Genomic DNA, 23,932 nt, shown 5'->3' on the forward strand with positions numbered 1-23,932 from the left:
AAGATGTAAACCATTGGTGAGCCTCAAAAACAGGAAGGCCAGATTAGAGTTTGCCAAAAGACATCTATAAAAGCCTTCACAGTTCTGGAACAACATCCTATGGACATATGAGACCAAGATCAACTTGTACCAGAGTGATGGGAAGAGAAGAGTATGGAGAAGGAAAGTAACTGCTCATGATTCTAAGCATACCACCTCATCAGTGAAGCACGGTGGTGGTAGTGTCATGACGTGGGCATGTATGGCTGCCAATGGAACTGGTTCTCTTCTATTTATTGATGATGTGACTGCTGACAAAAGCAGCAGGATGAATTCTGAAGTGTTTCGGTCAATATTATCTGCTCATATTCAGCCAAATGCTTCAGAACTCTTTGGACGGCGCTTCACAGTGCAGATGGACAATGACCCAAAGCATACTGCAAAATCAACCAAAGAGTTTTTTAAGGGAAGCAAGTGGAATGTTATGCAATGGCAGTGGCGTACCGCCCATAGAGGCAGACCACGCCATTGCTATGGGGCCCGCGGCACTGGGGGGCCCGGAGCGCAGAGAAGGCCCCGCCCACACTATTTGGCCCCGCCCACTCATGACATACGGGCCGGCTATGCGGCTGCTTTTCTTCAGGAATCTTCAGCCGCAACTCTTCTTTGCCCCCCCCCCCCCCCCCCCCCTCTGACCTGATCCTGACCTCCTGACCTGATCCTGACAGTCTGCTGACGCGGAATCAGGATCAAGCCAGCCTGCATGTAGTGCACGAGTCGCTGGCCAATCAGCACAAGGCAACTCTGTTGAGGCAGCTGCTGATTGGCCAGTGGTGCAAGGGAGGCGGGAGAATTTGCCGTCGCCAGTTTGCCTGAGCTGAGGAGACGAAGGAGGAAGAAGTTAGAACAGAAGCACCTGTGTTCCCCTGGCCTGAGGTAAGTCAGAACCATTCGTCCTGACTCCTGCCGTGTCACTGCCTGCAGTGCTTGCCCCTGGCTGCCTGAGACGAGTGAGACTGAGAGAGAGTCAGAGCAGACTCAGTCAGCACTCATTTAGCAGAGACTAGTAGGTACCGTATGTTATGTCACTCACTAATATATGTCAGATCCATCTGGATACTCAGATTGTCAGACACTGACACAGCGGCAGGCCAGGCAGCAAGAGAGAGGAGGGGTGGGGAGGGGGACAGCCAGGACAGGGTGGGACATGCTTCAATCCCACTCCAGTGAGTCCTGTTGTCCTCTATGAGCCCCAAAATGCACATGGGGGAGAAAGAAGAAAGCACACTGTGACTGTCCTGAGATTTTTGAGGGGCATTAGGGGTTGGGGGGGGGGGGGCTCATAGAGGACAATGTGCTTTCCTCCTACACCTACTCCTTCCTAACATCCCCCCCCCTTCCTGGGCATTTTGAGGGCATTAGGTGGGGTTGGATGGATATTAACTCCTTGCTGCTAATGCTGAGTGTGCACATAGCCACCAAATGATATTTCACAAACCAGCCAAAATCCCAAAAAACACACACACAAACATATGTGCACACTCAGCATCAGCAGCAAGGAGTTAAAGGGGTTTGGGGTAAGAGTGATGACAAAATGGCGCAGGTAGCAAAGGGGTTAACATGTGGGGGATGGCTTACGTCCGGCTTTAGCACAGTGGACAGAGGCAGGAGGAGTGATGTGTATGCGCTCCTGCCCTGCACTCGCTCAGTTGTGTGGCATACATATTGCGCCCTGTGTCCACTGTCCTGTGCCCACTCTGGCAAGCCTGGCAAGTGACACGCCCATTGTATGAAAATATAAAAAAAATATTCCCCATATGGCAAACAGCAAAACAGAAAAAAAGAGTCCAAAAGGCGGATTAGCCGTTTTTGGTCGCTTCCTTTTCCACAATAAATTTAAATAAAGTGATCAAAAAGTCATAAACACCCCAGAATGGTATCAATGGAAAGTTCAGATCGCCCCGCAAAATTTGAGCCCCCATATAGTTCCGTATACATAATTACAAAAAAGTTATAGGGGTCCAAATATGGTGACAAAAAAGTAAAACAGATTTTTTTTTTTTCCAATTTTTTTTTTTTCCCACTATCAAAACGCAAACAAACAGAACAAATCCTTATTGGAAAATGCATGTACATTTTATACGTTACTGCAACAAAGTTAGTTAATAATAAAATAAAAATGTTTATCCCTAACAGTTTCAGTAGGTCATGTATAAATGTATTTAATGGGGGTGTGGCATGGGAGGAGCCAGGTCAGGAAGTGGGAGGGGCCATGGTGGGTAGTGGGCGGGGTTAAGGGGCCCAATTCAGATTTTTGCTATGGGGCCCAGTGATTTCTATGTACGCCCCTGTGCAATGGCCAAGTCAATCACCTGACCTGAATCCCATTGAGCATGCATTTCACTTGCTGAAGACAAAACTGAAGGGAAAATGCCCCAAGAACAAGCAGGAACTGAAGACAGTTGCAGTAGAGGCCTGGCAGAGCATCACCAGGGATGAAACCCAACGTCTGGTGATGTCTATGCGTTCCAGACTTCAGGCTGTAATTGACTGCAGAGGATTTGCAAGCAAGTATTAAAAAGTGAAAGTTTGATTTATGATTATTATTATTATTATTATGTCCCATTACTTTTGGTCATTCAACAAGTGGGCGGCACATATGAAAACTGTTGTAATTCCTAAACCGTTCACCTGATTTTGATGTAAATAACCTCAAATTAAAGCTGACAGTCTGCAGTTAAAGCACATCTTGCTTGTTTCATTTCAAATCCATTGTGGTGGTGTATAGAGCCAAAAATGTTACAATTGGGTCGATGTCCCAAAATTTATGGACCTGACTGTATACCAGTGGGAATGGAGTCTCACATATGTGGGTCAAAGGTCTGTTTATCACAGGCCCAAGATACATAGTGATGCCCAAGGGTGCTCCATGTTATTGTGGTAATTCCATACAGTATTGGACACCCATTCCCGCAATATACTTCTTATATATAGAACTAGTGGCACTGAAAATGGGTTGGCACAGTTACAATCTGTGTCTAGTCTCTAGATATGGAGTAACCAGTGCCCCCTTTTGACAGACCTCGGCCACATTTGAAGATGAGACCGGGTATGAAGGATTCAGTTAACCACTCTAATAACTTTGTACATACATAGTTTTCCTTACCCCGCTCCTTCTCCCCTTTATTTTTGGCCTTCTATTATATTTGATCTATTGATCTAAATATGGGTTGTCCCATGTGATTGATCTTGTTCTCACATGACTCTAGTTGTCATAGTTTAGCTTGCGCTTCATTATGCGCCGATCATGTGATCGGGTCCCGGGGGTCACGTGTGCGTTCCACTGATGTGCTCCACAACAGTGGAAAAAGTGGTTACACACGCGGCGCACATGCAATGAATGGAGCACCACACCAACAGCCACCCGATATACTAGGATCCATGCTGGTTAGTGTTTACATGATCGTTTTTCTTTGTTTTAACTAATTGTTTTTAACCCACACCTGTGCACATTATATTGAAGTCACATGAGATTATCATGAATTAAGAATGAATATGAAATGAGGGGTCACACATAATGATTTATTTTGTTTTGATAACATGAATCATGTCAGATACTAATGACTTATATTTTTGTACACTGTATCAAATGATTTCTTATGTAAAAATCATGTTTTTTCACTATTTTGTACTTAATGATGTTAATGAATTGATCACTGTGTTAGCCCTATTTATATGCACATAGCACCTTGGTATGTTGTCACTGCTTGAGAAAAATCCCAGTAAGAGGACTGAAACTTCGCGGTCTGGTGATTAAAGCACTTTTTATTGAATCTACTTTTTGGGAGTGCCGTGGAATTTCTTTTTTCTCTCTTGTTAATGATGATGACCGGACGTTTCGGTCCATGCAGACCTTCCTCAGCGGTCTTATTTATCTGTCTTTGGTGGTGTGATCCAGACCGTTGCACCTCCACCACCAAAGACAGATAAATAAGACCGCTGAGGAAGGTCTGCATGGACCGAAACGTCCGGTCATCATCATTAAAGGGGTTGTCCGAGTTATGAAAAAAAATAATATAGCACTGAAAATATATATATTTCCTCATTTCCCTGGTTCTTTTCTGGCCCTTTGTTTACATGCAATAAAAACAATCTCTGCCCCTCCCCCTGCTCTGCTAAGAGAGTGGACACGAGCTGTGCTGAGTGCTGGGAGAATCAGCAGCATCTTGTATGTGTAGGACTACAAGTCCAAGCTGTATAATGACACTGCTAAGGGAGTGGATACAAGAGCTGCCCTGAGTGCTGGGAGAATCAACAGCAACTTGTAAGTGTAGAACTACATGTCCCAGCTGTATAATGACACTGCTAATACACACAGGATCTTCCCCCTACCTTCTTGTGTAATGCTCTCTCTAGTTTGTCAGATCCTGTGCCCAGAATTGTCACTGCTGCAGCTACCCAGTCTGTGCAGCTGAAGGGGTTAAGAATCTTAGAAGATAGAGAGCAGACTGCAGTTAAGGGGGGCGTGGCCAGCACATTGAAGTCTGGTTTACAGGCGACCTTTATCAGAGCAGGGAGAGAAGCTGACATCACAGGTCATGTGACCCTCAATGAAATCTGAGAAACCAGCCACTGGAGATAAAGTGAGTTCATTGGAAAGCTGTTACATTTGCTTAGTTAGGAACATAGAAAGAACAAAAAAATAACTTGGACAACCCCTTTAAGAAGAGTGGTTATGTATTTTGACTTATGTCGAATGTCACTGGATCATGAACTTATACGATATTGTATCAATAAATAACCAAAATTGAAAGCAAATAATCTGAGTTCTGCAATTTCATATTATTGCCTACGACTACTAAGTCTTTGCAGGCACCAGTAATTACAGTGTGCGGTGCGCTGCTTCCACAATATAGGACACAGGAAAAAAGTCACCTGTTTTTACAGACTGTCCATAAATTTCTGGACGGTTGGCAACGCTGGGTAGTGGTGGTTGTAACTGTCTGCAGTACTATATATGAGTGAGGTATTTGTAAAAACAAGGAATGGGAGGCAAATAAAGAGAAAGGGGGAGGACCTCCTCTTACCACTCCATTCTAGTCCCAATGGAGAGTTTATGGTGCAGTTCTTGTCCATGCTCTTGGAAGTTGAAGGACCTGTGATGGCAGATGCTCCTATATAACCTGGATACTACAACATGTTCTGTGCAGTTCCTTTACTAGATGTACAGGACCTGTGATAATGCAGACAATGTTATCACAGGTCCTGGCAGATGCACCTTTGTATGCACCTTTGTAAACCATTCTCTTCGCAGTTACTTTACTATATTTACAGGACCTGTGATGACATCATCGCAGGTCTTTTAGCTTTCTCCAGAAATTATAGGGATTCTATACTGGAGCTAGATAGGAGCCTGTATTTAATGTAATTAGGGGGCGGGGCCTATGCTCCACTGCCAGCCCCCCTTCCCCACGGGCCCTATAGCAGCTGAGTGGTCTGACTCCATTGGTGGCATGCCACTGGGTGGGAATCTGACACTGATCAAGAGAAAGGTGGGAGACCCCAATATACAATATATAGCCATCCAGTGTTGCTGCATTCAGCATGTTCACCTGACTTTTCTCGTGTGTATGGGACCTTTAGGCCGCCAGCACACATTGCGGAATCCGTGCGGTTTTTCTGTGCGGAATCCTGTGCGGAAAAACCACACCGCATTACAGTACCAGCAAAGTGTATGAGGTTACACTAATCTCATGTACACTTTGCAGATATTTTACGTGTGGAAATTGACCTGCATTGTAATTTTCAAAATTTAAAGAATGTCAATAATGTTTGTGGGCTTAGCTGCGGACTTCACCCTTTTCAATGGAAGGGTGAGATCTGCTGGAAAACCACATCTAATCTAAAAACTGCGATAAGAAATTGCAGATTGTGGTGCGGATATGCTGCAAAAATGCACATAAATCCGCTACGGAAATTCGTGCGGATCTTATGTGTGTTCACCCACACTTATGTGCAAGTGGTCTTAGTCTCTACATTCATCTTAACGATACTACAGTCAGTGATAAAAAGGCACGACTTGTGCTCTGTGTACTGTTTGGCGGCACTATGGTTGGTTGCAGCCTTCAACTGGTTGGCGTCTTTTGTCAGGCCTGACACTCCCATTCATGAGGCATATTAGGAATTCCCTGTGCCTGTAGATGTCGGAGGATCTCTGCAGTAAGCCCTGTGGAAGCCTAGAGGGTTTAGAAAGTTCTCAGCCTGAGATAAATAAGCTGTCAATTTGCAAGAAGTGAAATCAATCCTGCGTTGTTGATCTTGGCACGGGCGCTTGTAAGAAAGTCGAAGAGACGTTTCTCTGGCGAGCATGAGCGCTGCATGTGTTAGCTGTTAGCTTTCATACGCCGCTCCGTGCCGCTGATGGCATTTCCAAAAGGTAAACAGAGATGTCAAAATACGAGAAATAACCGATTAACCCAGCCGCATTTTTTGGAGTAATTCGAGCAGGCATTAGCAGCGGTGTCAAGTAATTCACTCAAGACGTGGGAAAATGCGGGAACACTGGTAGCCTGCTGTGTGGGGTGAGGGGCTGAGGAATATACAGCTGTTGATGGACTACAACTGTAAGCGTTCCCTGACTGTGGAGTGGGTAATAAATATATAGAGATATAGCCAAGCAGAGCTGAGTGTGTATTTTAATACTTTAGGGCTCAGAGGGTGTCGGACCTCCGCCATTCAGATATTGATGACCTTTCCTGAGACTAGGCCAACAATAGGAACATCTTGGTCAACCTCCCATTTTGTCTCCATGTATCACATGCAACTTCCAATATGCTTTATGCATCTTCTAGGCACAAGTCTTGTCTTGTCTATCTATCTATCTATCTATCTATCTATCTATCTATCTATCTATCTATCTATCTATCTATCTATCTACAGAGAGGCATAAAGTCAGAAGCATAACTTGAAGCTCCTAGGCCCCTAAGCAATATCTATATTAGCACCCCATGAGGCAGAACTTTGCATATTTACCAACATTGCAGTTGGTAAATTAGGGGCAAGTAGATCTCACCCCCAGAAACACCCCACACCATGCAGGACAACACATTGGCAGCAGTGTTCCCTCTAAGCTGCCTGGGTGCGCGGCCGCGCAGCAATTATTGTTCCCCGGCTCACAAGTTTAATAAGTCCGTTCAGCGGCCGCTCACCCGCTCACCCTGCTTGCAAAAAATGCCCACACTTGCCCATACTCATGATGAGTCTGACTTCTTCAAAACTTCCTGCTGTGTTGGCGGAGTTGGCGGCGGCGCCATCTTAGAAGCTAGACTCCGTCCTGAGACTGAGAGCTGCCTGCTGCCCCTGCTACATAAGTATGATATGCTGGGGACAGTCTTGGAGGGCATGCTGCTGCAGAACACAAGGGGTGAAACCACTGGCAGGAACATACCATCCCATTTAAGTGATAGTCTATCACTAGGATGGTGTGTTCCTGCCAGTGGTTTCACCCCTTGTGTTCTGCAGCAGCATGCCCTCCACCTATACACTGCCTATAGCAATGTACAGCCTATACCTATACAGTGAAGGAATAGGGGATCCAGCTCTTAAAAACAAAAGATTATTTATTTCATGCGGTATAAAATTCCATTTAACAATCGCAAAATAGTCGGGCTACGCATTTCGGACCATTCTATATCGGTCCTTACTCATGACAGCCGTGTCCAGGCTGCAGCCGTGCTCATAACAAGAGGAGCAGGTGAGAGCTGCCTTTTCTTCAAGTTTCTTCATATACCTATACAGTCTACACCTATGTACTGCCTATACATATATACAGTCTATACCTATATACAGTCTACACCTATATGCAGCCTATATTTATATACAGTCTACACCCATATACAGTCTACACCTATATACAGTCTACACCTACGTACAGTCTACACGGTATAGACTGTACATAGGTGTAGATTGTATATAGGTATAGGCTGTATATAGGTGTAGGCTGTATATAGGTATAGAATGTATATAGGTATAGACCGTATATAGGTATAGGCTGTATATATGTATATAGGTGTAGGCTGTTTATAGGTATAGACCATATATAGGTGTAGGCTGTGTATAGGTATAGACTGTGTATAGGTATAGACTGTATATAGGTGTAGGCTGTATATAGGTATAGAATGTATATAGGTATAGACCGTATATAGGTATAGGCTGTATACAGTGGGGGAAATAATTATTTGACCCCTCACTGATTTTGTAAGTTTGTCCAATGACAAAGAAATGAAAAGTCTCAGAACAGTATCATTTCAATGGTAGGTTTATTGTAACAGTGGCAGATAGCACATCAAAAGGAAAATCGAAAAAAAAACTTTAAATAAAAGATAGCAACTGATTTGCATTTCATTGAGTGAAATAAGTATTTGAACCCCTACCAACCATTAAGAGTTCTGGCTCCCACAGAGTGGTTAGACACTTCTACTCAATTAGTCACCCTCATTAAGGACACCTGTCTTAACTAGTCACCTGTATAAAAGACACCTGTCCACAGAATCAATCAATCAAGCAGACTCCAAACTCTCCAACATGGGAAAGACCAAAGAGCTGTCCAAGGATGTCAGAGACAAAATTGTAGACCTGCACAAGGCTGGAATGGGCTACAAAACCATTAGCAAGAAGCTGGGAGAGAAGGTGACAACTGTTGGTGCGATTGTTCGAAAATGGAAGGAGCACAAAATGACCATCAATCGACTTCGCTCTGGGGCTCCACGCAAGATCTCACCTCGTGGGGTGTCAATGGTTCTGAGAAAGGTGAAAAAGCATCCTAGAACTACACGGGAGGAGTTAGTTAATGACCTCAAATTAGCAGGGACCACAGTCACCAAGAAAACCATTGGAAACACATTACACCGCAATGGATTAAAATCCTGCAGGGCTCGCAAGGTCCCCCTGCTCAGGAAGGCACATGTGCAGGCCCGTCTGAAGTTTGCCAATGAACACCTGAATGATTCAGAGAGTGACTGGGAGAAGGTGCTGTGGTCTGATGAGACCAAAATAGAGCTCTTTGGCATTAACTCAACTCGCTGTGTTTGGAGGAAGAAAAATGCTGCCTATGACCCCCAAAACACCGTCCCCACCGTCAAGCATGGGGGTGGAAACATTTTGCTTTGGGGGTGTTTTTCTGCTAAGGGCACAGGACAACTTATTCGCATAAACGGGAAAATGGACGGAGCCATGTATCGTGAAATCCTGAGCGACAACCTCCTTCCCTCTGCCAGGAAACTGAAAATGGGTCGTGGATGGGTGTTCCAGCACGACAATGACCCAAAACATACAGCAAAGGCAACAAAGGAGTGGCTCAAGAAGAAGCACATTAAGGTCATGGAGTGGCCTAGTCAGTCTCCGGACCTTAATCCAATCGAAAACCTATGGAGGGAGCTCAAGCTCAGAGTTGCACAGAGACAGCCTCGAAACCTTAGGGATTTAGAGATGATCTGCAAAGAGGAGTGGACCAACATTCCTCCTAAAATGTGCGCAAACTTGGTCATCAATTACAAGAAACGTTTGACCTCTGTGCTTGCAAACAAGGGTTTTTCCACCAAGTATTAAGTCTTTTTTTGTTAGAGGGTTCAAATACTTATTTCACTCAATGAAATGCAAATCAGTTGCTATCTTTTATTTAAAGTTATTTTTTCGATTTTCCTTTTGATGTGCTATCTGCCACTGTTACAATAAACCTACCATTGAAATGATACTGTTCTGAGACTTTTCATTTCTTTGTCATTGGACAAACTTACAAAATCAGTGAGGGGTCAAATAATTATTTCCCCCACTGTATATGTATATAGGTGTAGGCTGTTTATAGGTATAGACCGTATATAGGTGTAGGCTGTGTATAGGTATAGACTGTGTATAGGTATAGACTGTATATAGGTGTAGGCTGTGTATAGGTATAGGCTGTATATAGGTATATCTATCTATCTCGTATCTATCTATCTATCCATCCCACAGGGGTTATATTGTCTGGCATGGTGTAACCTCCATACATTTGCTGTACAGTATACATTATAATCCCTGTACCATGCCATACAATATACATTATAATCCCTGCACCATGCTATACAATATACATTATAATCCATACACCATGCTGTTCAATATACAATATAACACCTACACTGTGGGTTATGTTGTATATTGTAAGGCATGGTGTATGGATTATAATTTATACTGTACAGCAGTGCAGGGATTATAATGTATATTGTAGGCCATGGTGCAGGGATTGTATTGTATATTGTAAGGCATGGTGTATGGATTATAATTTATACTGTACAGCAGTGCAGGGATTATAATGTATATTATATGGCATGGTGCAGGGATTATAATGTATACTGTACAGCATGGTGCAGGGATTATACAGTATATTACACAGCATGGTGCAGGGATTATACTGTATTGTACGGGATGGTGCAGGGGTTACACTGTATGCTCTTTAATGTGACAATTATCTTAGGTTTTCCTATCGTCCACCTTTGATGGCGCTGTGCCCAGCTCTGAGCCGACCCCGCTCAGCAGTTGCCAAGGCTTAGATGGAACACTGATTGGCAGGGTATAAGCACCATCGTTTTCATACCAGAAAAGCCCAAATTTGCAGGGACTGTGTCTGAAAAGGGTAGTCCCTGAAAATTGGGGATTGTTGGCAACTATGCCATTGAGATCCTTCAGCCACCAGGGTATAGGTGTAACTGCCACCTCTGCACCCTTAGCTGTGGTTCTGTAGATGGGTAGTCCTGACTCCGCACTCACATCAGTGGGGTTCACTTAATTTCCCTATCTGACACGCACAAATGGCAATTTTAAGAAGAAGTCAATTAAAGGGGTACTCCAGGTTTTAACATTGATGGGCTATCGATGTGTCATGTATTGTAGTAAAGAGGCCGAAGCGCTCCAGAGAGGACTGAGCAGGGGGCGCCAGGGGTCGGACCCCCACCAACCACACACTCATAAACCATCAATGTTAAAACCTGGAAAAATCTTTATCATTTAGTATATACTGATACATATGATATCATTATATGCAAACTGGTACGGCTACAACTCTCACCCTGAAAGGGTGCTCCTAGACGGATATGAGATGGATAAGCTCAGTGTGTGAACCTGGCCTAATAGAGTTTTCATCTGCTGGCTATTAGTGTTTGCCGCTGCCATAGCTAGTGCTACAACCCAGCTGTAAATAGCACATTAGTATGGCTGTCAGTACACACAGCCCTGTGTATTACATGCTGACGGTGCACATTGCCCTCACACTCAGTATTTGCTCGGCATTCAGATATAACCAGGCATTCATTACTGGCTGCCGGTTTGTGAATGAATCAGTGTGCATCATCATCCCCCCTGACCTGCCCCATGTCACAGAATACAATCATTACCACTTATAGGAAGATGATACGAAATAATTAAAAGCCAAGTGCCACTCCAGGATCCATTTATAAGGGTAGGCTCATTTTCATGAATAATTGCCATCATTTTTATGGGGCTTCTGAGGAATACTTGAAATGGCTATGGGAGCATGATAATTCCATATGATCAAAGACTCCCAGGTTACTAGAAATGTTATATCTGTTATCTCTTATTAGTTCATGAGGACCTGTCAGCTCTTGTAAATATGTATTCCTCCTAAAAATAAATCTGGAGTCATTTTTATAGTGCTGTGTTATTCTTACTAGAATTTTTTTTTTGTGGGGGGGGTAAATGCTGGGTGTTACCATTCCCTTGTCTAAGGAGTGTTTCCCTGCACAGTCTGACACTGGTATAAGGCATAAGGTATAAAACGCTCAGAAAGCTGACAGGTCCACTTTAAACATGATAATTTTTAAATGTGATGTCATTAGGACACCTATCTATGTTATCAATCATTGTGATGTCATCAACCATCAGACAGTCAATCCTTTTAATTTCACAAGAGGCCAGTAAGCCAATTCTTGTGATGTAATCAGTATATCATTGCAGTCAATCCCTATGATGTTATCAAAACATACACACAGCCAATCCTTGTGATGCCATCAAGACAATACGTTAATGCAGCCAGTCCTTGCTGTTTCATCACTGCAGCCAATCTTTGTGATGTCATCAATGAAATACATCATTGCAGCCAATCCTTGCATTTTCATTAGTAAAGCTAGTCCTTGTGATGTCATCAATACATCAATGCAGCCAATCCTTTCTGTTTTATCCGTGATGACAATTCTTGTGATGTCATCAATACATGAACGCAGCCAATACTTGTGGTCTTGTCAATACATGAATGCAGCCAATCCCTGCATTTTCGTCAGTAAAGCCAGCCCTTGTGATGTCATCAATACATGAATGCAGCCAATCCTTTCTGCTTCTTCGGTGATGCCAACCCTTGTGATGTCATCAGTTCCTCATTGCAACCAATCCTACCTGTTTCATCAGTGACGGCAATCATTGTGATGTCATCAATAGATGAATGCAGCCAATCCTTGCATTTTCGTCAGTAAAGCCAGCCCTTGTGATGTCATCAATACATCAATGCAGCCAATCCTTTCTGCTTTTTCGGTGATGCCAACCCTTGTGATGTCATCAATTCCTCATTGCAACCAATCCTACCTGTTTTATCAGTGACGACTATCATTGTGATGTCATCAATACATGAGTGCAGCCAATCCTTGCATTTTCATCAGTGCAGCCAATCCTTTCAACACCATCGTTTCATTGCAGCCAATGCTTATGATGTCATCAAGAAATATTTTTTGTGACGCTTCACGGTAGCCAATAGCTGTAAAGTCACCAATAAAATCGAAATACCAAATCCTTGAGAAGTCAACAAGACTCCAATTCAACTAATCCTTGTGGTGGCATCAAGATATCACTTCTGTATGTTCTACGTCTTGGCCTACACAAAGGAAATAAGGGCTAATCTAAATGATTTTGAACGCTACTGATAACATAGATGGCAACTCATGGACACGCATTCATCAGAACTGTCAGGAAAACTGGCTTGTGGCAACCAATCAGAGTTCAGCTCTTTTCGTAAACGGCTCTTTAAAAATGAATGCTGTGCCGTAACTGGTTACTATCAACAACAAGGCCAGTCTTCCTGGTAGACAGTTTTGATAAATGGGACCCAATGTGCGCCAAAGTATATATTTTAATTTTATGTGAAAATGCATTCTCTTAAAGGAGGACATAAACCGAGTTTTGCCTGTAAACAGCTGGCGCCATTACAGATATTCCTCGCCATAAAAGCCAAGAACCTCAGCATCTCCGCAGCGGTTAAATATTACAACAGCTGTGTAACCCGATGGCGCTTTGTCCATTTATTTAAAGTACGACATTTATATTTTTTCTGCGTGCGCCCATTGCAATTTAGGCATTGTAAGCTACTCATTGCCGGATAGATTACACATACGTTTTTTTTTTAATGCCTCTCCCATAAACCGTATGTGTGTGTCCATTGTCAGTGTGAATTCTGTGTACTTTCAGTGTGTGTACTGTGTGTTCATCTATCTGTGATTCATTCCGAGAGCTGTTTTAGCCTTCATAAAATATTCATGGTGGTTGTGCATGCTGCTATAATTGCCATCTCAAGCCCTGAATTATTTATGGCTTGCAGTGTACTGTGAGTCTCATTTACTGATAGGGAAGATAACACCAAGCAAGAGGATTGTGAGCCTGATAATGCCTCTTACTTTGCATTAAGTAGTGGAATTATATTACTGGAGGTAGTCAGCAGCGGCCCCTTGATTCCCCTCCTCTCTTTATCATTTTTTGGATTTATAATATGCTAATTGTCGAGATGCTCTTAAGCGGTTATAACTCCTGTCGGCTTTACCGGAATCAAGATGTGGCTGAAATGATTGAGTTGTTGATTCAGGAATCATTGTTCTCTGATGGGGAAAAAAAATAGAAAAATAAAAATGAAGAGGAAAAAAACTGATTGAATCCAGAATAATTTTGTATACAACCTCAGTTTACTCTACATCAGCTGTTACAAGGATCTTTTTCTAAATCTGGAGAAAGAGCTGGAAAGCATGGAAGGGAATTTCCTGTGTTCTAGGCTTAAAATCCCATGGGCATTTTGGGTGTTTTTTTATTTGATGTCTGGTGTTTTATCTGGTAGGGGGATACCCTCAAGCACCAAGATGGGTATGGGACCACAGTGTCAGGCTGGGGTTTCTTGGGTCCACCAGGGGATATTATTCTAAGGTTCAGCCTCCAGCTATACAAATTGTGTGTAATCTTATCATTGTATACACATCACTAAGATCCAAAAGTAAGATTATTATTATTGAATCAACCCATAAGAAACAGACCCTAGTGATAAGTAATTGGTTCTAAAGTCATGTCCAAATGGGTTTGTCTTCTGCTGGTCCTCTGGGGCACATTATTATGTGAAAGCCTGGACCCATTGTAGAATGCTCTGGTACTTTGCTGGGCTAGTTTGACTCTGCTCAAAAATCTTCAAATGTACTTATTACTGCTATGCCTGCTATAGATAGATAGATATGCAAATAATGGATGGATGAATAGATAGATGGATGCATGAATGATTAGATAGATAAACAGATATATATATATATATATATTTGATTGATGGACTAGATACATAGATAGATTTATAGAGTAATTATCATACTGGTGTCTCCTTTTGAGGCAGTGGGGTTTGTAGGCCCTGGAATCTCAGTCTGCACCCCTCTAGCTTGTGTCCCTATAGCTACATACCATCATAGTATTCAATCGTGGTCTGACCTGATGGAAAGTTGTTCTATGGGCAGCCAGATGTGATCTGTGTTAAATAAATAAACTTCTATCAGGAAGTAACTAGATAGAGGGTACTGTAAGTAGTATTCTCGGGAGGTAGACAGTTATGATCTAGTTGATATTTATGGTCTGGGACCTGGTATAATTTTGTTCTCTCGACTTGCAAACTTGGAATGCCTCTTGTAGACATCCTAGTGTCTTTCCCATCTCCTCCTCTCCCATGGCACCCTATAGATGAGTTCCCATTAATTTACCGGAGGTATGGCAACTTATTAAAAGTGACGCGTGTGCGAGCCGGGCCAGCGCGGGTGATTAGGTTTGGGACTGTGAGCTGTTGACAAGTGCAGGTTAATGAATGACGGGGAACGCATGCAGCCGTCTCTCCCCTCGTTACTCAGCATTAGCCGCATTAATAGCAGTAATTGGATAGATTCATCATTTCAAATGTTTTAATAAATGTTTGGACAGCACCTGATCGGCTCTGTCAGCCTCCCAGCGGCAGCAGAATGTGACATGGCTGCCAAGTAACCATTAATACAAGAAGGAGACAGAGAGTCAGACAAAGTCTGACACTCCGAGCTGAGAATGAGACACTCTCATTGGGAAGACTGGATTATTGCTCATTTTGATTTATTGCAAACATTTGTATTAGCACCAGTGGATTCAGTCCATATATTTCTCACCCTGGAATTCATTATACTTGTAGCTATGGTGGAAGGGTGAGATTATTTATTTCAGAGGTGTCACATTTTTTCGAGGGGTGTTATAACGTTATGTTTATCACTTCTTTTTACTTTTTTTTTATATATATATACACCATATATATACCGCATATAAAAAAAAGGACTATTAACTCTTTCAGTGCCAACAAGGTCTGCCGCAGGTTTAAGTAGGTAGTGCGCATTAATATCTTTCTGATGGCTTGTAATCGCCTTTGCTTGGAAAGTAATGCATATTATATTACAAAAATCTTTGCTCACTTGTTAATGCCATTGCCCTTAAAACTGCTCCAAAAATAATAATAAAAGATAAATGCATTAGTTAATAGAGGGAGTCTCCACTTAGGTTCCTTTTACTGAAAGCATAAGGCAGCAATAAAGATCACCCGTCACTCAGCCCATTGATTTTGTAATTCCTAATTTCTCCTGAGGTGGCGCTGCAGGGAAATTGAACTTGTCATGCCAGATTCAGCATAGTTTCCAGCTGACAGACAACCAGTGATACAATTTAATCTGTAAAATGTTCCTTAGAGTGTCAATTCCCATCTCAGACCAGCATTCAGATAATTAACTTTCGAGACCATAGTGTTTAGAAATTTGACACTAAAATGCACTAAAATTTAGCAAATTTTCACAGCATCTGTGGCATATTAGTCTGGCATCTGAAAGCAGGAAGGTGTCCCACTGACCACATATCACCATGTAAGGTGAATTTATCATCTTATACCAATATTGAGAAAGACTGAGAAAGACAGAAAATTAGGAGTTAGACCTCTTTCACATGGGCGTCCCGGATTTGCTTCGGATGCGTCGCATGTGCATTGCGGGAAAACCGCATGAGTAGGCACGCAATTGTAGTCAGTTTTGACTGCGATTGCGTTCCGATGTTCAGTTTTTGCAATGCGTTTTGCACGCGCGTGATAAAAAACTGAATGTGGTACCCAGACCCTAACCCAGACTTCTTCACTGAAGTTCGGGTTTGGGTTAGGTGTTCTGTAGATTTTATTATTTTTCATTATAACATGGTTATAAGGGAAAATAATAGCATTCTTAACACAGAATGCTTACTAAAATGTGGCTCTAGGGGTTAAAAAAATAATAATAATTAATTTACCTCATCCTGTTCGCGCAGCCGGCATCGTCTTCTTTCTTCATCTTTCAGGACCTGCAAAAGGACCTTTGATGACGTAATCTTCTATCTTCATTCAGCAGGACCTCCGCTGACGTCACCACGCTCACCACATGGTGAGCGCGATTACGTCATCAAAGGTCCTTTTGCAGGTCTTGAAAGAAAGAAGACCATGCCGGCTGCATGAACAACAGGATGAGGTGAGTTAATTTATTTTTATTTTTTAACCCCTTGAGCCACATTTTAGTAAGCATTCTGTATTAAGAATTCTATTATTTTCCTTTATAACCATGTTATAAGGGAAAATAATACAGTAATACAGACTTTTATCAATTTACTAATATAATCTCCTAGCAACCATGCGCGATAATCGCATTGCATCCGCACTTGCTTGCGGATGATATGCCATTTCACGCATCCCCATTAATTTCTTTGGGGCCTGCGTTGCCTGAAAAACGCAGAATATAGAACTTGCTGCGATTTTCACGCAACACACAAGTGATACGTGAAAATCACCGCTCATCTGCACAGCCCCATTGAAGTGAATGGGTCCAGATTCAGTGCGGGTGCAATGCGTTCACCTCACGCATTGTACCCCTGCGGAATTCTCGCCCGTGTGAATGGGGCCTTATATGTCCAGTTTTAAGGTCTCCCATACACAGGGTATTGTCGGCCAAACATGTCGAGAATGATGGGGTCAACTGACTGTGTAATATTTATGGGGAGCTCCTGACTTTCCCCAAACAGAAAAGGGTTCGGGGGAGCTGTATCATTTGTCCGATCCTCTTGTTTTCAAAGGACTGTCTGGCAGCTGCACTCTCTGCTCTCTCCCACCGACATGCTTGGCAGAACAGAGCGTTGTATATGCTGGAGTCGGTAGAAAGTCATTGAATGTGCATGGCCATCTTTAAACTAGTCTCTCATCTGAATATGCTCCTTGAAGGGAATCTGTCACCACATACCTTCCAACAAAACCTTCTCCCTGTATAAATGTGCGCTTCTCTGCTGATTCCAGTACACTTTGTGCCATCATGATCCGTGGCTCCTATTCAGAGAAATAACTCTTTTTAGTTTATGCTAAAGAGCCCCATGATGCAACTAAACTTACACCCAGAGGCTCTGCTCCTTTTCACTGCCATCCGCGCATGCGGAATACAGGGCTGGAGATCATCTCCAGCCCTGTACTGCGCATGCACCGAAAGCACTTCCGCAAGATTTTAGGCAAGGCGTGATTAATTCTATACTGCCTGATTCTGTCAGTCAAGGTGGTGGAGGATAGGAGTGGAGCATAAAGTAAAAAGGGTAGTTCTCTAACGAGGGGCCACAGATTAAGATGGCAAAAAGTGTATTGGTGGAGAAGCGCACATCTATACAGGGAGAATGTTTTTTGGAAGGTATGATGGTGACAGATTCCCTTTTAAGAAGTTAATAACTTGTTAACAGATAATAACACAACGTATAGACAGATGTGGCGCTGTTTCTGGAACAAAGCATCCATGTTTTTCTAATGCTAAGCAACCTCTTTAATGCCTGTACTCTAAATACATATTTATCAACTATTCAGTGACTACTATTACCCATTATACATCTAGAAGCCTTTGCCATTTTATACCTATACTAGTTGGCACTGATGTGAATGGATTTAACGATCCCTAAGAGTTATTGTCCTGCCAAGAGACATAATCTAATATTAATATGTGATTGTAAGTGGTCTGTCTGGAAAATATAGCCAGTAATTTTTTGGGAGTGATAATAATTGGTGATAACTCAACCGTTGAGTTGATTTGTTCTACTAAATAATAGAGGATAAAACAGTAGCCAGACCCACCAGCCCAACAATTTATAGGGATATGAATAATTTAACGGTGAGTTTACATGTGAAAGTGTTTCTAGACTCTGAATCACACGCTCCCTAGCCACCCCCCCCCCCCCCCGCCATCTTCTCCACCTCCCGCCGGCCTCTTTAGATGAGAGGAGCTTGTTAGCTTTAAACAACAATTGTGCTTTGGTCTTAGACAAATATGAGAACTGTACCTAGAGTAGTGTGGACAAGATGTACTCCAGTGGTTGGCACAAAGAGCTCAACTCTGATCTTTGATATTTCTATTTCTTTTTCAATTTGGAATTAAAAAGGTTAAGATACAGCATAGATATACATGTAGGTTAATCCTCTAGAATGAACGCACAATGTGCAGATGACGTCAGAGGACAGCTGAGCCTTGGTACATGAGCGTCAAGGCATTTCTGATGGATGCTGTGAAGGAGGCTGAGCGGAAAGAGAACACAATTCTGAAATGTTAATGGTTATGTTGCCACAGTTACAGTCACAGTTAAAGGGGTTCTCCAGGATATTACTTTATAATAAATATATTCCCAAATACCTTTCATTAGTTAGAATGGCTTGTTTTGTCTGAGGATCAATCATTAGGAGAAATAAAATGGCCGCTGTCCTATTAGTACACATAAAACCTGTCCTAATCACACAGCAGGACATGTTACTTCAGAACACTGAGCTAAAGAGCTGTATTATCCTACTCTCTGCTCTACTTGTCAGGGATTATTTTATTTCCCCTGATTGGCTCCCTAGACAAAATGAGTCATTCTAACTAACGAACAGTATTTGGGAATATATTTATAATAAATAAATATTTAAGTATTTTCTTAATTCCCAGAGAACTCCTTTAAATTGTTGCAAAGCTCACCTTCATGTCTCCCCTAAAATGAATAGTAAACTAGCCATTTTACAACATCAAGCCTCTTTTTCTAACACAAAGTTTACATTTAGGCAAACTAGGCATATGCCTGAAGATGTGCCGTTGAGGGGGTTCAAAAGTTTTAGTTGGGTTCAACAACAACCCACTTGCCACAAAAATGCCAATGCCAACACCAGGCCTACTGGACTTGAGTCCATAATGATCTTTGTAAACCTTTTCAGGTGGCCCAGTCTGATTCCTGTTGCTTTTCACACAGAGTTTGCAACAAGGATGAGAAAATTCAAATGCCATTTCTATAGGGGGCAACCTACAGTGACATCCAGTTACTCATAATGCCTATTATCTTATTATCTTATCTTAACTCTTATTTATATATTTCATACATATCTATCATTAAATGATAGCTCTGACCACATTCATTTTAACCAGTCCCTGATAATAGAGGATTAAATACATAAAAATGTAACTCCCAAGTCATAGGGAATGTCTACTGAATTCCATTAAAGGCAATTTTCTGCCAGCATAGCCATCTTGCTTAATCCTGTCAATCAACAAGGAGAGAGAGAGACTGGCAGAGGAAGGAGGAGGAGCGAGCGTGCACAGAGTGGCTTGGGCCCGCCTTCAGTGCACGCAACTACTCATTTGCATATGGATTAAAAGTGAAGTGGAAGCTATTGCTAAATTCAGCTGAACTAGCTCTACAAGGTCTTGTGCCTGGTGGATTTCCTGGTGGCAGATTCCCTTGAAATCAATATGGGCTTACATAATGTTTTAAAGGAATACTTCACAAAGTCGGGCAACCATAATGTTATCATAATGAGCACTGTATGCCATATACCTCCAGTTAGGAGAGCCTCCAGAAACATTAACATAGATGTCAGCATTTAGGGATAAGATATTTGAATGGCTACTATAATATTATGTTATTGTTAAGAAATCTAGCAAGGGGCTGCAGTCAGAGTGCAACACTACTCGGGTCTCATATCTCGCATTTCGAAAAACGGATAAAGGCAGACAAAGCAATTAGGCAGCAGCGCATGATTGAATATTACAGCTTTCAGCAAGTAAATGAAGATAAGTTCTGTTAATTATGTGGCTTCTTCCCTGTGCTAATGTGATAATAAAGTAGTGGGCCTGTCACATTTCTTGTGAGGCAGTGACCCCTCACTCTGCATGAAGAGCAGAGATGCAAATATACATGGAACTGAATTTGGAGTACTGAGGGGGGAGAATATACCACTCCATTTATGGTAGGGGGTCAAGGGAGACACAGAGTGCCGTTTATGGCTTTTAAAATAAAAATAAAACATGGTTATAAATGAAACATGGCTAATATGGGCAACCTTTTTCTATAAGGCTAAGGCTCTGTGGTGACTTTTGTAGGTTACCTCAACCATCATGCAACCTCAACTTTTCCCTATAGGGGACAAAGTTGCAGGGAATTTACAGGAACATCAACATATAATAACATACCTTCCAACCATCCTGGATCCGGCAGGACAGTCCTGGAATTCGGTGGCTGTCCCACGGTCCCAAAATGGCTAAGGTATGTCCCGCTCTCAGCTGTATCAGCCTGTGGACTCCTCCTACACAGACCAGCAGCACAATGTCTGTCAGTTTACTGCTCCTGGGGAGCGCCAGCATCTGAGCTGTAACCACTGTGAAGGGGGCACATATCTGGCCATAGCTACTGTGAGAGGGCATATATATGGGCATAGCTACTGTGAAAAGGGCACATCTGGGCATAAGTACTGTGAATGTGGTACAATGTGGGCATAACTACTGTGAGGGAGCACAATTGTCACAATCAGTGTGGGGGAAAACTTTCACACTAAACAAAGGAGGGAAGGGGAACAGTAACTGGGCCTGGAAACTAGGGAAGAAACAGGTCACCTCCTAAACAACCCTAATCCGGGCCCTAACTATCTATCAATATGAATAGACCTGGAAGGTAGGAATATTGATATGCTGTTTACCTAGGCCTTTATATCCCTATAAGGCCCTGGAATGAGGTTAGGACCAGAGACAACCCATTCCTCCCCAGATGGACGAATGAAAGTCTCTGTCTCAGGCCCAGATACAAACAACAGGGAATATAACAAATACAAAACAATAAGAACAGACAAGACTTATCTGAAAGTAGAAAACTGCCAACTCCAGAAGCACCACAGAGCACAACCGACCAGCTAGTCAGAAGTCAGGAAAAAAATCTATAAACCGCACCTCCAAGAGTGAGAAGCGACTACTTATGGGAAAGGTAAATTACCAACAAGCAATACCTGAAGCAAGGGGTGTGGCATTCACCAAAACACAGACACAATAAGATCCACAGTGAACTTGTCAATTTAACTCATGAGTTGCCAGTCTCTTTGATCTCCTGGTACCTGCCACGGGAACGTCTGTGACAACAATATGGGAATTACTACTGTGAAGTGAGCTCAGTGTGGGAATTACTTCTGTGAAGGGGGCTCAGTGTGGGAATTACTTCTGAGAAGGGGGCCTAGTGTGGGAATTACTACTGTGAAAGGAGCACAGTGTGGGCATTATTAATGTGAAGGGGGCACAATGTGGGAATTACTACTGTGAAGGAGGCACTGAGTGTGTATAATTATGTTTTGGGCAGAGAAAGAAGCGTGGCCTAGTTAAAAAAAATTGTCGCACCGTACATATTGTACCTCTTTGTGTTTTTTAAAGGTTGGGAAGTATGTAATAATAACAATAATATTAATAATATGAAGATGGTAATTCTGTCATTAATATCACCATTATTATTATATTCTCATTATAGCCTTTATCATTATGCTATTATTATACAAGAAACACTTTGCTATCAGACGTACTATGACATTCTGAAAAATGTCTGTAAATAATATTTTAAACATAATATATATAATACTGTAAAAAATCATCATCAATATCATCAACACTTCTGTGATGCTTCAGTATGGCATCCTGAGACCTCTATGTGATGGAGACATTCTGCTGACAGGAAAGTTGGTCAGCCTTGCAGTTTGGTCAGTCTGTGGGAGGGAGATGGGTTGCAGCCTCCTGCCAACAATCTTCACCTCACCCTGTGGATAAATTGAGTATCTGATGTCAGTGCACTTTATGTGTTGGGTTGTGAATGAGAGAGCGCTGACAGCAGAGCCACCATTACTGGTTTCTTTGGCTGGGATGCCAACCTTTCTCATATTTCTAAGTTCTTGGCAGCAATGGTACTTGTCCTGTCACTACTCTGTAATGGTCACCAGTCTTGTAATGACACCTGCTACAGCTTTGCTACTGTAAGAACAATGATCAGTAGATCAAATATTAATATTGCATTGCTTTACTTTAGCTTTTTGTGAACATAAAAATCCATGTACACATCATCCTTTCTTGTGCTAAGCATAAGGAATCCAAAATAAAGTAAAAATTATGATAAGAAAGATGAATATTCATCGCTAGTAATCTGCCCAACAACCGAGCCGTATAAACCCGCCATTAGTTTTCGTTTTGGTCGTAATTGTTTACGTCTCCCTTGCAGACAGATTTTCTTATCACTCTCTCTTTTTCCACTTTTAGATTCTTCCTGAAATTTTTTCTAAAGTGTAACCAAAATTGTTTGAAGAATGCTGGAAACCCTCGAGATATGCGTAGATTCCAGGTAAGAAATTTAAAAAAAGAATCACTTTTGGATTTATAATTTTTTTTACTTACATGTCATTATTTATTGTATCACATATGACAAATAGTCATTTAAAGATCACAGGTTGTTCCAGATACATGTGCACTGAATGTATATGATCACTTGCTGAGTAAGGCCTTATTCACACATATGTGGATTTTCACGGTCATTCACGCCATATGATGCCGCGCGCTTCGTGCTGGCGCCGCTGTATAGTAATACACTCGTATAGATCCACGTATGTGTGAATAAGGCCTAAGGTGTGTAAGTGGGATGCCCATCTCTAAGAGGTTTCTAGTCTCTGTCTCAACTCTGATAAGTTGACCATGTCATGGGATCTTACCTGTGGTAAGTAAGCGGTATTTGAATTTTTTTTTTGTCAAACGTAGATAACTGCAGACTATATATAATTGTTTATACCAAATGTAAGCCCCTTGTCCATATTATTATTAGAGCATATTCCCTTGCATTAGTCAGAATGAAGCCTTCGAAAGAGCAGTTCTTGCCCTGATGTCCTTAGTAAGAACTTCTATACATGGTCACCTATTCATTCATTGAAATGGGCATCTTATAATTGGCAATCAGTTGATAGGACCAGCCATTTGATGATATTCCTGATATTGATGATCTATTTATAAGATCTACCATAAATGTCTTATAAATGAGGGTCTGACACCTGAGACACATCACCACTCTGAGCCCCCTGCTATTGGTAAAGCACAGTGGCTTATTTGGCTTCATTTCTCAATCATCGTGCCACTTGACTGGGGCTGTTTTGCAATGCTGTATTAAGCTGGCCATACACACTAGATTATTGTCAATGTGAAAATCTTGGTGGGATCGGCCATCATCTAATGTGTATAGGGTCTCACGATTCTCCCTTGAAAACAGATGCTGAGGCTCAGAAAACATATCTGTTGAGCTTTACAGAGAAAGGTTTGTT

The 23,932-nt window shown here is 42.1% G+C and overlaps 1 protein-coding gene across 4 annotated transcripts in view; it reads left to right on the top strand.

The window, feature by feature from the left end:
- EBF1 (EBF transcription factor 1) overlaps positions 1-23,932 on the top strand; it is a 357,532-nt gene that overhangs the window by 229,672 nt on the left and 103,928 nt on the right. For all 4 annotated transcript variants that reach the window (XM_040439863.1, XM_040439880.1, XM_040439870.1 and 1 more), the window contains exon 7: positions 22,887-22,968. In XM_040439863.1, the coding sequence (XP_040295797.1) occupies positions 22,887-22,968 (82 nt within the window). The remainder of the gene's footprint in view (positions 1-22,886; positions 22,969-23,932) is intronic.

This window comes from Bufo bufo, chromosome 1 (assembly GCF_905171765.1).
Source record: "Bufo bufo chromosome 1, aBufBuf1.1, whole genome shotgun sequence".
Lineage (NCBI taxonomy): Eukaryota > Metazoa > Chordata > Amphibia > Anura > Bufonidae > Bufo > Bufo bufo.